This window comes from Martes martes (genome assembly GCF_963455335.1).
Source record: "Martes martes genome assembly, chromosome: 2".
NCBI lineage: Eukaryota > Metazoa > Chordata > Mammalia > Carnivora > Mustelidae > Martes > Martes martes.
Window position 1 is genome coordinate 79,913,603 of NC_137889.1, and position 15,836 is coordinate 79,929,438.

The 15,836-nt window shown below is 35.1% G+C and overlaps 1 protein-coding gene across 1 annotated transcript in view; it reads right to left on the bottom strand.

The window, feature by feature from the left end:
• Window positions 1–15,836, bottom strand: part of RAPGEF2 (Rap guanine nucleotide exchange factor 2) — a 239,931-nt gene that overhangs the window by 12,427 nt on the left and 211,668 nt on the right. Inside the window, exons 11-22 of the mRNA XM_080797491.1 lie at window positions 14,905–15,057; window positions 14,465–14,629; window positions 11,483–11,590; window positions 11,191–11,394; window positions 10,983–11,091; window positions 10,271–10,517; window positions 6,246–6,403; window positions 5,438–5,678; window positions 3,002–3,385; window positions 1,901–2,112; window positions 1,684–1,807; window positions 1,073–1,096 (exon numbers count right to left, since the gene is read on the bottom strand). Coding sequence (XP_080653617.1) covers window positions 1,073–1,096; window positions 1,684–1,807; window positions 1,901–2,112; window positions 3,002–3,385; window positions 5,438–5,678; window positions 6,246–6,403; window positions 10,271–10,517; window positions 10,983–11,091; window positions 11,191–11,394; window positions 11,483–11,590; window positions 14,465–14,629; window positions 14,905–15,057 — 2,129 coding nt within the window. The remainder of the gene's footprint in view (window positions 1–1,072; window positions 1,097–1,683; window positions 1,808–1,900; window positions 2,113–3,001; window positions 3,386–5,437; window positions 5,679–6,245; window positions 6,404–10,270; window positions 10,518–10,982; window positions 11,092–11,190; window positions 11,395–11,482; window positions 11,591–14,464; window positions 14,630–14,904; window positions 15,058–15,836) is intronic.

Below are 15,836 nucleotides of genomic sequence, written 5' to 3' on the forward strand. Positions count from 1 at the left end.
AGGCAGGTATGCAGCTCACTCTAGCATGGGATTACAGCCGCTATTTGAAACATGCCAAGACTTACGTAAGTATTTTACGTTCAAAAGATCACATGCCTCATTCTGGTAAGTAAACTGTTACAGAGAAATATAGGCTAATATAGATTAAAATGTTTTTTAAGTCAAAAAAATCATACACACACACATACAAACATGTATTTGCTTGGCATCTGGTTCTAGTCCAACTAGGAAATTCTGCTTTTCTCATCTCTACAGCATTCAAGGCAGTTCTTTCACAGAAGCCAGCAAATAATAATGATTATATAAAAAAGCTATATATAAAAGCTCATGCAATACATAGTGAAAATCATTGAGATTTACAGATTTACATTTACATTTACTTCTCTTAAAGAGGAGGTCTTACATAAATTTAAATAAAGTTAGCCACACTGCTCACTGTTGTTTCCTTATTCCTTGAGTTAAATGTAATGAGTTTTTAAAGTAACATGGGTCAATTTGTTAATAAAATGATCATGCAAATGTAAACATATATATATACATATATATAGAAACTAGAACATGAATTGTTAAGATTATGTTTAAAAAGTATTGGTTTACAGAATGAAAACAGTAGTTAGTTGAGCTATAAAAAATTTAGTTTTAACACGTGGGGCGCTTTTTATATTATACATATTTAATTAAATATCTGTGCAATAGTATTTAAATTGCACAGTTTTTCCTTTTAACGTTCTTCCTCCCCTAACCCCACATTAGGCTTTCTCCATTTCAAAGCACACAAATTATATTAAAATAAAATCGTTTTGAAATTATATTAAAATAAAATCGTTCCGAAGTATGCCTGGCCTACAGTTCCCCAAAACCATCATCAATTCTTTCATGGCTGTCATGGATTATGACCTCAAAAGCAAAAGCCCCAACAGATTAAACTTGAAGTCAGTTTGCCAGCTGAAATTCTGCTAGAGCAAGAGGGTTAAGAAAAAATGCAAAGCACCAGAAAATACAGCAGGTAAGAAAACAATGCAATGAGCAGAATAAGAATTGTGTGTGGGTTTGCAAGGTCTCCACCACTTACCCCAAACTCCTCCATTTCTTCTTCCTGTAAGTGAGAGCCATGGAGGTTGAAGCATGGGTGTAGAAAGAGAGACAGAAAGATCACAAGCTCAGAAAGAAAGGACTAGACTTCTGGGTAAGCAGTACTAGAAGCTCACAAACATTAAACTGCATAATCACCTCACATACACAACTGTACTGGAAATATTCTTCTGGCTCAAAAGACAGGTATATTTAAAATTTTTGTTCTAAAAACTCCTCTCCTTCACTGGATTAAGCATTTTTGACTCTACTGACAACTAAATCCATTGTACAGATATTGAGACAATACCGTTTGGGTTCTTTACATATTTTTGTTCATGCTATCAATTATGAGTTTTAGCTCCACAAATTGGAAGTTCTCCTCGTGTCAAATGAAAAATTTCTGCGGACAAGCTGTTTTTACTGAGAAGTGTACCTGATGCAGAATAAGACATTTATTTCAAATTGGAGCTCCAGGGGGATTCTGGGCATGACTTAATATAATTTCTACCATGCTTCAAATACAAATACATGAAAATTTCTCCTTTATCAGGAAGCACTAAACCCAAACTTCTCTAATCCCACATGTGCTGCTTAACTTTACACACTCACCGAGTCCTGAACATGAGGGCAGGGTCCATGTTAACGGAAGCCATACGGCCAACATGACGAATTTCTTTTGCAATCATCCTTAGCTTCTCAAAATTGACTAGCCCATCGACTTTTGAGTCATTTCCTATAATTGGCAAAGAAGAAAATGGGGGATCACGTTGGATTCATTTATTCTGTGTTTCCACAAGTGAAGAGAGAAAATCTACATTATATTAACCTTCGTGAAGGAACGTGAGATCCTTCTTGATAACTGGGAACAGAGGGATTATGGGAGGCTGTAGGTTTTGACTGTTGAGGACATTGCGATATTTTGCCATGTTTCTGGAGGGATCAAACAGGTCTTGGAGATCTTGAAACAGCTTTTCATATTTATTGGGAAGTTTTTCCCAGGTGGTTCGTAGTCTTGCCACTGGTGCCAAGTTTAGGCCACTGAAAGGAAAAAAAAGTGACATAAAATCAAATTACCCATTAATAAAAGAAGTAAAATAGCATACTGTTTATTAATATATAACACCTCTGTATTTATACTGTATATACATAGCAATTTACAGGACTCACAAGAAACTATTAATAATTCTGGGTAATGAGAATTGAAGACAGAAGCAGGGTCAAGGCCAAGGATTATTACTCTTCTTCCCTTTATACCTTTCTAGTCTATTTTTTAATGAACAAACAACCAGAATGTGAAGTATCATGAAGGTAGCATTTTGTTTGCAGCTTTGTCTCCATACATACAGAAGCACTTGGCACATAGTGGGTGGGTATTTAATAAAACAGACTAGCCAACTATTCTGTAGTAGTAAAATGAAAGTCATAATAGTAATGAGAATATGATCAAACTCCTAGTGAGAGAAGATGACTAATAATCATCATGAATATCAATATTGCTAATTGTTTCAGTTTATATTTTCTTCCAGCCTCAATCTAAGCATTTAAAGGGGAAGAAAACGAACATTTGGGCATCTGCTTTGTGCTAGCTGATAGCACTCCATACACATAATACCATTTAATCTACTCAGTCACTCTCCGGGGCATTGTTATTTTACAGAGAAATAAACTGATGTTTGGAGAAATTCAAATAATTTGCCCATTTTTTTAGTTTGTAGAACTAAAAAAAAGGTAGTGAATATAGCTTTCCTGGGCTCTACGTGTAGCTTACAGGAGATTTTAAGAATGATTGGATTCAGAGAAAAAGAATCATTCACTATGATTCAATTAAAAACTGCTATACTTACACAAATTATATGGTGTTCCTGGATTGATATATATTTTTGATCTACAAACTGAATTGAGTCTTAGGACCAGTATGCTTTCTTACCTGATGATTGCAAACATTGAGTTAAAATTCTTGCATTCCCTGCAGTGTAGTGCTATCTTGATGAAATGCTTAATGATCTTCATCCTCTTCAGCTGGTTTGTCTCTCTCAGAATTTCAGATGCTACCCAAAATGTTTCTTGGTTAATTACTTCTTCAAATTTCTTCAGGTTGGCACAGCTGGTTTTGGATTTGAGTTTAAATAAATCATCTATATATTCAGTAGGTTCAATGTTACGGAAAAGTTCAAAATTCCGCATGGAGAGCTGTGTGGCAACTTCAACAGTACTAAGCTGCAGGAGGGAAATCTGACTCTCCCTCAACAGCTCCTGAGCATCTTCATCTGAACAAAGAGTTTCTGTCTCCATGTTGTTTTTCAAGTAATACCTATGAAAAACACAGAATTCAGAGCCTAAGCAGTACTCTTATGACATTACTTGAAAGAATAATGCTCCTTTGTAGACAACATTAACAAAAATGCTCAGTTGAAGGATGGAAGAATTCTTCTCTATAAGGACAGAGAATGCAGCTGCTGCCCCAGTCACCAGCTGACAGAATCACCTATCCAAAAGCCACTGATGGAAGCTAATGAGTCACATGTCATTTCACTTGTACGAGTTGTAAAGTATTTTTCTCTTGCCTTTCCCTGCTTTCTAGATTATTTTTTCTGTTTTTGCTAAAAGTGACAGAAAAGACCTAAATTTGAAATTTGTTTAAATAAGAAAACGGGTCTACGGCCATACCACCCTGAACGCGCCCGATCTCGTCTAAATAAGAAAACGGGCTCTAAAGGAAGGCAGTGGGAGACATCAGACACAGGTCATCTCCCTATTTTCCCAGAGAGGATCTGTGACTATTGATGGACCCAAACTGGATTAGTCCAAGTTTACCTATTTATTCAAATACCAAAGAGACCTATAAGCTATTCCCCCTCTGTTTGATACTATGAGTACAACAATCCTAAAACAGATTTTTAACTTTTAAATATCTGATTTTCATAAAAACCCTACAAGTGAGGCAGGTATTATTCTTACCAGATGAGGAAACAGAGGCTCCCAAATATTAATGAGTCATTAATATTGATGACAGATGAGACTCATACCCCTTTCTCTCTGTAAACAACTTGTTGAAAACAGAATCCAGATGTTTGCCCTGTGGTTTTTTTGGTGGGGGCGGGGAGGAAGAAGGGTGGGGTTTGTAGACAGATGCTTTTCCTAGGCCAAATTCCATAAAGACGGAAATAGAATAAGCACAGTGGGAGTCCTGCCAAACTGGCCTGTTACATATTTCACCAAAGCAACCAGGACAGGAAACACATACCTTGAGGCCTTTACATTCACAGATTTAACGTTCCCAGTTTTCATTACTCATGAAGCTCATGACCCGTATTCGTCTATAATTTTCTTGAATGTGAATCACGAATCTGCACCTCAGTGGAGACTTGTAGAACTCCATCATGGTTACAGATACCTCAGTGTACATTCCAACAACACTAACTGCTAGTGTCAGGGTGGAAATAAAGGAGGATTGAAGGAGAGTGTGAAAGTTACAGTTGATAACAAGAAAAATGAAGTTCTGAATGAATTAAATCAGGTTTAGATATAGATTATGGAAAAGTCAAGTACAATAAAACACTCCATCTGGCAAGAGAGGAAAAAAATGTGATTTATGGAACTACTTACTATTCCATCAGGGCAGAATCTGGTCATTGAGAGACAAAACTTAACCACTTTTTTAACTTTCACTAATTTGTGGTTTGAGGATACAAATTATATGTATCAAGGGAAGTAATATTCACGAGACTCATAAAATCAGGTACAATGCTTTCTCGCAAGTAATATGTGAGATAAACAGGTAGCAGGAGACCAAGCTCTGAAGCAACTACAAGTTTAGTTCTAGAGTGATGTATTTTTCCTAGTGTAATGCACAATCACAGGCAAGCACTGGCAACCACGTAGTCCTAGGGTAGCGTCATCTAAACAAATGAAGCTCCTAGGAAAGTTAGGCAGGCAGGAGCAACTGACACTAGAATGTTCTTCAAGAATATGTTTGTGAATGTATATATCCAAGAAGAGCGCATCAGGGTTAACTCTGTGACTTTACATGAGGCATACTCCACTGTTCTGCTGGCCCGGTGTCCTCAAGGTCGAGTCTAAGAGGTGACTGCTGGTGCCCTGACAGGCCACAAGAACATTCAGGTCACACCGCCCTACTTTGGAAAAGGTTCTAAAGAGATCCTTGTGGGGGTCAACAATCTATGGGGTATTTTACTTTGATATAGCAATTCTTGGAGGACAGGGAAATAAATACTTCTTTCTAGTTTGCAGGGGTACTTAACTCATTTTAAAAACGCTTTGAAAAACGCTTTGTTCGTCTTTTAGATGTCCGTGTGGGCCGGAAGAGGGGTTAAAGGAATCCAACAGAAGAGATACTGTGTACCTTCCACTCAGTTGTATTCTATCAGCAAGTTTGGAAAGCTGATCTGGAAGTCGTCTTTGTTTGATTACACCCTCAGGTGTGACGGAGACCTCACACAGCGAATATTGATCTGGAGTGGCAGTCACAGCAAACTCCCTGATGGCCTGAATGACGACCTCCTTCGCTGTGGTGTCCTTACTGATCATGATGTATCGGCTTTGCTGGTCAGCCTTAAAAACCCTTAACACTTGATCTGGCAAGTCTGGGGGAAAGAAAGGCCATATATAAGTAGAACAGATTTTAGTATATGGTAATACAGTTAAGTGAAGTAATCTGAAAAACCTCCTGAGAAAAGGTAACACTGAACTTTCATCTCTCCCTTACAATCCTTCTTCAAAGACTTGAGCAGTCAACATACTAAGTTCAAGATTGTCAGGTTGATAGCAAAAAAAAAAAAAAAAAAAAAAAAAAAAAAAAAAATTTAAATCTGAAATTCTTCTTTATTATACTGAAAATCCCATTAAGCTAGCCTAAAATATTCATTTTCCTCTATTTATTTTAGTATCACCTAGTAATAATCTGCATGGTATGTGTTATCTTCATTTTATGAACGAGAAAACAAATTCAGAGAGACTGATTAGCCATGGCCATATCAAATTAGTCTGAAGAATAAAAAAGAACTGATTCCAGTTGTTTGAAATTTAAGGTTCATTCTGACTTTCAGCATTTGACATAATCCATGTCAAACCAAGAGCGTAGAGCATTACCATTATGTTAGAAGCAAACAGATTACTACCAGAAAACAAAAGCGGCATGGCGGGGGGCTCACCCGGAGTCGTACTGAAGTCTAAAATGCGGTGATGTGACTGCAACAAGTCGGGATTGCTGGATGACAAGGTCCCGCTGACGGGCAGTGCAGTGGGGATGTGCTTCGTCTGCCTTAACCCCACTATGCTGTCGTCCTGAGACTGACCAATCCCAATATCACTGAACAAAGAGGAAAAATCAGAAAATCAATGATCTACAAGTGAAAAAGCTACAACACTCATTAATATGTAATAGATGCAAACCATAAATAAAACGTATTTCCTAAGACTTGCAGTTCATTTAAAAGTACCATTAATAAATCTGGTTGAAAACGACAAAAGCGACTATGGCTTAAGTGTATCTAACTCAACTTATCATGTTGTTCCTTAAGTATATGTTACTCCAAAATCTGTCTTTTTCACTAGACAATGCATAACAAATTCTAGTAGTTTATCAGTATATTCAAGAGAAGATAATCTCTATTTACTCCTGGAAATAGACTTAAGAAAAAGCACATAGAAACAAGTGCATTCAGTCTCATTCAACTGATGATTTATGCATCAGAATGATAAATTATTTTAAAATCTAATTTTTAAAAACTGAAAAAACAGAGTAAAATGAACAGAGGGAAAAAAATCCAAACTGTCCTAATTTCATTCTCCAATGTTTCAGAGAAATAAAAGAGATCTCTATGGAATGAGATGTAAAGAAACCCTGACACAGACACTATTTCTTAATTACACAAAGCATAAAAAAGCAAAGATGCATGGTGATATTTCTCAGCATCAAAGAAGAGGAAATGGAAATCCAATGACTCACTTTTAATTCTCTACTCAAAATTTCTACTAAGACATTTATGTTCTCCAGAGAAATACTGCTTATTATTGATAGCTACAAAACTAGTGCCATTTGTAAAAAGTCTGTTACTGTGGACAATTCTTAAAAAGTGATTTAATAACATGTAAAAATTATTTCTAGAATTGAAGGGTCAGCTGTTTTCAGAACAAAACATTAAAATAATAAGCACTGGACACACACAAAATAATTAGATCATAAGCAACTAATTTTTAGAAATACCTTAAAATGAGGAGAAAGAAAACTGTACTAAGTCTGGGTGTCCAAAGTAACATAAATAATGTTATATTTAGTATCAATTAGGTTTTTAGACACTAGAGCTTGATCATAGTACCAACTATCTTAATGGCTGTGATTAAAAAAAAATCTAGCTGCATTCTTTATTTTGAGAGGGGAAAGAATAGAAATTCTGAAGTTAAATAAGCAAGGATAAATTTTTTTTCTTTTCAAGTCAACATAAAAATTAAAGATTTTAGTGTAAATTCTTCCAAATTCATAGGTAAGTACAATGACAAAATTCAATTTCAATTTAAACATATTGACATGCATATAAAGACAAGAAATATTAATGCTCTGTGAAACATTAAAACCTTCACATTATTAGTAAAGTTTTGTTTTTCATCCATATAAACCACCTTTTCTGCCAAAAAATCTCAGATAGAATCCATGACATGAGACAACTACTGTGGGCTCAGGCCAAAGATATAGCCAACTGGACCACTACTACCACAAACAGCTAAAAATACCAGAGCTACCTTCTTAAGAAATGTTTCTCAGCCACATTTTAATACCGAAAATGAAGATCTAACTCTTGCCTCTATCTCTCTTATCCACAGACATGAGGCTACTCTTGGATTGAAACTATTTTATATTCAAGACTTAATTCAGAAATGTCCCTCTCTGAGCATATCCTCTAATTGTTCCATCTCTCCAACTCTCTTACTGTTACCGAAGCTGTTTTTTGGCCTTTGTTGATTCTATAGTTTGTTGATTTAGTCCCTCTTTTCTCAGGATTCATCAGTCTTTCTCTACTTACCTTACCACCAGATCTGAATCCTATAATCCTCTTGCCTCACCCTTTTCTTTCACCTTTTTGTTCCCCCACTCCACCATGCCTATCCTTGCCAATTCGCATCATCCAGCATCTTAGCTGCTGTAATACTGACAGTGTTTGGTGGGGGAAGGAACCACAGTATATCTAGAAGATTTGTCTAATTGACTAGTGACTTTGTTTAAAAAAAAAAAAAAACTTTGTAAACACATGCTGATTTCTAGAAGAACAAGGTTTAAGTAGTAATTAGTATTAAACAAGTCTATCACACCATATAATAGATCCTACACTTTATTGAGCCATCTTTTAAATATAATTTTTTAAAATTTCAGTTGCTTTACATATATGAATTATTTCAAATAATTTTCACAATAAAATACTTAAAAGAGGCATACATGTTCATAAATACAAATTAAGATGTTTCCTCAGTGTTTCAAAATCAACACATCTTATTATCTTCTTTTCCTTCTCCAGCTTTTGAATATCTTTTTTAAATACACGTAGAACAAAATTATACATAGTATTCTCATATTGTGTTCTTTGCCAACATCCTGTACTGTGGATGGCTTATATCCCAGTTCTTACGTGTCATGTTTCTATTAATACTTGCCAGGGTCATGTTGACTTTTATTTAACTTTTTTTTAAGGTTCATATTTAACTCATGGTCAAATATAACTGGAGGATGTTTTAGTTATTGTGCTGCTAATAATTCTACATTTAAGTAATTTATTTATTTTTTGTCCATTTAAAAATAAGTTTTTTTTTTTTTAATCTAGAATGGTCACTTTAAAAATCAATTTCTATTTTCTGTAATGTTAACAGGCCTAATCCATCATTTATTAGAAACTTATTCAATATAAACATGCTCTCAAGTGTACAAATAAAACCATTATACTCATTGCTTATCCTTAGGACTCTGCTGTAGAAATCTTTTTAGCTGATACAAATCCACCAATCCTTATAGTTCAGTGGGGGACAACACAGGTTTGACACTCCCATCAATACTATATTTTGGGCCATGTCTCTCTAATCTGCGGATAAAATTTTATCTGAATTGGAATTTAAGAAATGTTTGATATAGTTCTGAATGTCTGTATCTACTGCTTCTCTAGGAAGACCCATTATTTTATCAAAGAAAGAAAAATAACCTACATGCTTTGAACTGATCTCTTATATCACTGTAGTTCGAGGAATATAAAATGCATTTGGTGCATCCATGTTATTTACTTATTTATTTATAATTTATTAGCATGTGCACAAGTGATGTGCACGAGGGGAGGGGCAGAGAGAGAGAGAGAGAGGGAGAGAAGCAGACTCCTTGCTGGGCGTAGAACCAGATCCTGCCAATCCCAGGACCCTGAGGGCACAACCTGAACCAAAAATCAAGAGTTGGAGGCTGAACCAACTAAGCTACCCAGGGGTATTACATCCAGGTTATTTAACATTAAAAACAAAAACCTTGGCCAAAGGTAACTGAGTTTTATAAAAGATTTCTAGACTCAGAAGGAGCTACAATGAAGAAATAAGCAAGCAAACAGGCAAACAAACAAAAAGACTTAAAAAGTGTGACACCTACAACTTTGTCTAGTCTGAGCTCCTGGCATAAATAAGCAGCCAAGGAGAGATTCAAGAATATACCTCACATTCTGGACTGTAGAGCCCACTGAGAGAAAGAAAGGAGTTTTGTGCTTGGTTAGTGTTATCTTGGCAACAATTAAATAACTAAAAACAGGAAAAAAGAGAATGGTAAGGATGAATAGTAGCAACAAAAGCAGCAGAGATTTGGTTATCAAAGAGCAGATACCGATGGTAGAGAAGAAATCCAGAAACAAAGAAAAAGTAGCAAAAATAACTCCAAACTATGGGTGAGACAGGAGCAAACACATATTCTTAATTTTTTTATATTCAAGCAATTAAAAAAAAAAAGTTCAAATGAGAAAGTGCTAATGAAGCTCGTGTTAGGCAAGTAAGTGGCAAATATAGGAGATTAAAATCAATGTGGTTATTTAATACTGCTTCTAAGATAGCTCAGCTATAAAAGCTTAGAACATTTTTTAGACTCGTGTAAACATTAATTATATCACTATCTTTGCATATCATTTTAACACAATAAAATAACAGAAAATTTATAGACACTTACTTATATGGTTTCTGTGGTAAGATACTGATCCGAGTCTTGTCAAGTATCTTTTTTAGCTTGTTCCTCCCTCCAACAGTATTGGCTTTACTTTTTTTATTTACTTTTTCAAGTCCTATCACCTGTTCTACATCTACAGCGAGATCTGGAATGGAGTAGCGACTGGCCTTTTTGATGTCTCCAATTTTAGGAAGGTGAGGGGCACCATTTCTTTTCTCTTCTGACAATCTTGTTAGAAGTTCTTTAAATACTAAAATGAAAAGAAACACCAAAAAAAAAATGCCCTTTATAAGAAATGTAAGCAATTCAAAGGAAATTGTAGAATTTGGAAATAGGTAAGAAATAGACACTTCCGCTCTCAAAACTATAACCCTATTGAAAAATACTGCTCCAATGAATGAATGACACCAAGAATCTGCTTTGTTAGGTTGCTCTATCACTTCCATTCAGAATAAGTTAAAATACAGTGGTATTTATAGGTATTTAACATAATGGATGTTTAAAATATTTATCAATAAAAATGACTTTTATGGTCCTCAAGTTAGATTGTGATTTAGAATGAATTATATGCATACATATATATATATATGCATTTTACTATATTTTGATTCTTATATTTGAAATATTCCTTATAAAAAGGTCTTTTTTTCATGATTAAGACCTAAATGTGATAAAGACCAAAAGGAGAAAAATGAAAGTATGCAAAACTACTTACCAAATAAATTGGTTTTCACAGTGATCGATAAGTGTGTGTTATTTCGAAGAATTTCCATGGCTTTTGACAGCTGAATATTTTCAAAGTTTTGACCATTTACTTCTAATATCTAAAAATAAAATTATGAAATTTATTTCAGTATCCCAATTAATTGAAGGGAAAGAGACACCAATATTCACCCTTAAGTTTGGATTTAGATATACTATACCTGATCCCCTCGTTTCAAGCCTGCTTCAGTTGCTTTGCTACCTGAATCTACACTGTCAATAAAGATTCCAAATCCCTTCTCTGAGCCGCCAAGTAAGATAAAAGGCAAAGGAGCTTCTCGGGATGGTTTTGTTAATGTCATCAATCTTCTTTTTGCTTTAGCTGCACATGCAATATTTAACAGCCTTAGATGTCCACCCATTTTCTATAAAAGTTCAGAAAGAGTGGTTTCAAAAATAGGCTGAATTCAATGAACTTAAAATTGATGACTTTTTTAAAATCACAAATATTACCTCTCTTTCCAGGTTATTTTCAAATTCTTCTAGAAATCGAGTCATTGCAGGATCTCCTTCAAAGTCATTGAAGTGATTATTCACCCACAATAATACTACCCGTGTAACCTGAAAAATCAATTGTTTTCAATAGGTTTTCTTCTTTTCAGTGCTAAAAATGTTCAATTAAAGTCATTTCAAAAAAGATACCTAACAAACAATTTACTTAATAACAATGGACAATAAACTAACAATAAAACTCCTCACAGCAAGGATTTTACTTATAAGAAAATGATCTTCTGAAAATATATAGATTATGAATACAGACTTTTTGTTATTTTGCCAAGAAGGGTTTTGAATCTGTGAAGGGTTGTACTTGTATCTTGTTTACTCTCAAAACATATTTGAAATTGGTCATAATAAAAATAAAGCTATAATAAAACCAAAATAAATTAATACAAAAGAAGACAGAAACTATAAAATAACAGCAGAGGGCAGAATAGATACAAGAAATGAATAGTATTAGGCCTAGAAATATCTATAAGGGAACAAACTGTAAAAGGAAGGAGCTAGCTGGGAGTTATTGGGAATTACATCTTACTTGCTGATATTAAATTTAGGAGACTTTTGGGTACCTGGGTGGCTCAGTGGGTTAAAGCCTCTGCCTTTGGCTCAGGTCATGATCCAGGGTCCTGGGACCGAGCCCCACATTGGGGTCTCTGTTCAGCAGGGAGCCTGCTTTCCCCCCACCCCTTCTGCCTGCCTCTCTGCCTTACTTGTGATCTGTCAAATAAATAAAATCTTAAAAAAAAAAAGATCTAGGAGACTTTTAATACCTATAATTCTTCAGGAAAAATATGTAGCCTTTCTCACACTTTCACACTTGTTTTCGCAGAGCCCTATACCTCCCTTATACAAACTCAGTTATAGAATATTTGTGTTGTACCCAGTGAGAAGTATGTGACATTCATTAGACTCTAAGTTCCATGTGGACAGCTTTATATGTTATGTTCTAAAGACATCCTTAAGACTCACTACAAAGCCTGGAATAGAGTGAATTCTCAACAAAAGTTTACTAAATGGGGATGCCTGGGTCAGTGCTGGGCATGGAGCCTGCTTAAGATTCTCTCTCTCTCTCTCTCCTCCTCCTCCTCTGCTCCCCACTGGTGCATTCTCCCTTAAGAGAAAAAAAAAGTACAACTGTGACTTTTTAAAAAAGATTTTATTTATTTATTTGACAGATACAGAGAGAGCACAAGTAGAGCAGCAAGCAGAGGCAGAAGGAGAAGCAGGCTCTCCACTGAGCAGGGAGCCCGATGTGGCGCTCGATCCCAGGACCCTGGCATAATGACCTGGCCTGAAGGCAGCTGCTTAACCGACTGAGCCACCCAGGCGCCCCTAATTGCGACTTTAAATATAAGAGTATTTGTTTTATTTATGAGTTTAATTTTCTAAATTTTAAATAACATAAAAGAAATTTTCCATAGAATTGTTTTCAAACATCTTAACTTTTTAATTACAGTGAGAAAATTAAGCATGTAGAGAAACAAAAGTGATGGTATATAGTTAATTTTTTTTAAAGATTTTATTTATTTAAGAGAGAGAGGGAGAGCATGGATGGGGGAGGGAACAGAGGTAGAGGGAGAAGCAGACTCCCTGCTAAGCAGGCAGTCCAACACAGGGCTTGATCCCAGAACCCTAGGCAGATACTTCACTGAGCCAAAGGCAGACACTTTACTGACTGAGCCACCCAGGTGCCCACAGTTGATTTTTTTAAAGATATTATTTTTAAGGAATGTCTACACACAACGTGGGGCTCAAACTTATAAGCTCAAGAGTCGCATGCTCTTCTGACTAAGCCAAACAGGCACCCTGGTATATAGTTAATTTTTAACTATAGTTAAAATACTATTTATAGTTAATATATACTTAGGAGTCAAGTTTTGATATTTATATTAATTTCTGGTCACTTACTATCACTGTTGTCCATTTTTCAAGTTTAGGAAACCCAGAAGATTACCTCTCTTGAAACTATATCTAACACATAACCTTTTCATAAAATTAAAATTTTGCAGCTAAGAAGTCAACTTAAAAGTCTTACTAGCCTATTAGAGGTTAGAAAATGGAGATTCATAAATCATAAGTTGAATACTACCAAATACCACCACCAACAAACAACTTTTAAGATGTAGTATGTGTTAAGAGGTATTAAGTGAATTGAGTCAAGGACTACAAAAAGAACTTTACTTCTATTATTCCTATTCACAATAACCCCAAAAGGCTGCTAATTATTCATTTTAAAGTAAATAAGTGATTCTCAGGAGGGTCCCATGACACATAAAGTACATGGCAGAGTTAACATTCAAACTAAGTTTTGACAGCTGGAGAGTTTGGCTCAGTTGTTGTAAGCTTAGGACTCTCGGAATATGAAATGAAAAGCTTTGCTGTCCTAATGATTTCTCTAAGGCCACAGAACTAGTTAGTGACAGAACCAGCAGGAGAACTTGGGGGCTTTTCACTGTTGGTCTCCTGTTCTGGATCTTCCCACCTGTCTTCCCCAGTCTGTCTCATGTAAGTCAGACTCACATGGAAAGGAAACATTGAGTACAGGCAATGATTAACTCTCACACCTCATAAGAGTATGTAGTTTATAATCTAATCTGGCCTTGACAGAGCTCTCAGGAGCTGCTACAAGAGTCTGTTCAGAATTTTATTCCTGGGGCCTACCGACCAGCAATGCTTATAATAAAATGCTGCTTGGGTGCCAGTTTAAAAACTGTAACTTTCACCCAGCATACACTGACCATTTGCCCAAGTAAAGAATGCAGATTCCAATGGAACTCAGGAGTTCGGGGGTTGCATCATTTTGGGGGGTTAAAAAGTACATTCTCTTATACCATTAAAATAATTTGAACATTACTGGTATGACAAATATTAAAGTATCCTTAAATTTACATCTGAATATTTCATATTTAGAAGCCAAACTAGAATATATTTTCTAACCTTATCCCTGAGGCTCGGGTCATTAAACCACTCCAATAACTTTTTGCCCACTTCCATTGGGCTAGAAAGAAAAGTCCTATAGGTCAACAGGAAGTCCTCTATGAACGTTGGGTCCACCACCGAATGCTCTTCCACCAAATGCATTGTTAATCTCTCCGAGGTGCCCTGTAACAAAAAAAAATTTAATCACTATCCTGCATAAATACCATCTATATGGTACCTTAATTCCAAATTTTCAACATAAGATGAACTGGGTAATAATATATATCACAATTTATAAAACTGCTGTTCATCAGGCAGGATAAAGATTTTTCTTAACAACTGATAACTTTTAAGAGAAATTATACACAAAAATGTGGCACGTGGAATCTCGAGTGGTCATAACTAACTGATACTACCAAAAAAATCCTTCCCACAAGATGGAGGCATGTCAGTCTTACCTTGATGACGATGTGCCCCTTTCTTGTTCCGGTTCTATCGAGTTCTCGGTGTTCTTTTACCATAACAATTTCTCCTTCCTCCTCAACTTTTTGCATGTTCTTTTCTACTTGGTTGAGGATACGGCAGTAATCTTGCTGGGCTATACAGACAAACTGGAATAAAATGTAAGTCACATGTTACTGATGAAGTGCTTGCAAGAGACCTAGCAGTACTAATAATTCAGTGTTTTAATTATTTAACACTGACATTTTTCCATGTCTTTTCCATACCCTCTAAATGAATGCAGTAATGAACTTTAATCAGACTTCTCTACTTTTTAATGTATTTCTTCCTTGGTCAAATCAAGTTTCATTTTTAGCATATTTATATGTACTTTATATTAAAAATCCTAACAATTTTAAAAAATCAGAAGATAAAATTAGAAGAGTTCTTTTTCATATGTCTCTTCTTTGATGGTGGAATCTTAGGAGGGAAAATTTAAAAACATAATTGCCATTTAGTGGGTTTTACAAGTTAGAAAAGATTTTAAAAGCAACAATTTTAAAATAAAGATGGTTTTAAAAATATCAAAATTCAAAGACACCCTGGAATAGATATAATAAATTTGCTAATTATATTGATAAGAAATCAGTTTAGAAAGTTTATTCAACAACTGTAGCCCTGAAATAAATACATTATGTTAATTTTAAAAATAAATTAAAAAGTTTATTCAAAAAAGTCCACAAAACAAGCCACCTACTTGTTAAACTTAAGTCATTATTCTTTGTAACTAGTATTAAGAGTAATCCTTATTCTTAAAAAAAAGTTAAAAATAATATGCACATCAAGCCATCACCCCAAATATAAAAAATCTCAGGGCTTAGGGCAAACCATTAAATCACATTTCTTAGTAATTTTGAAAAGAAAGTGAAGGATGAATTATACAAATCGT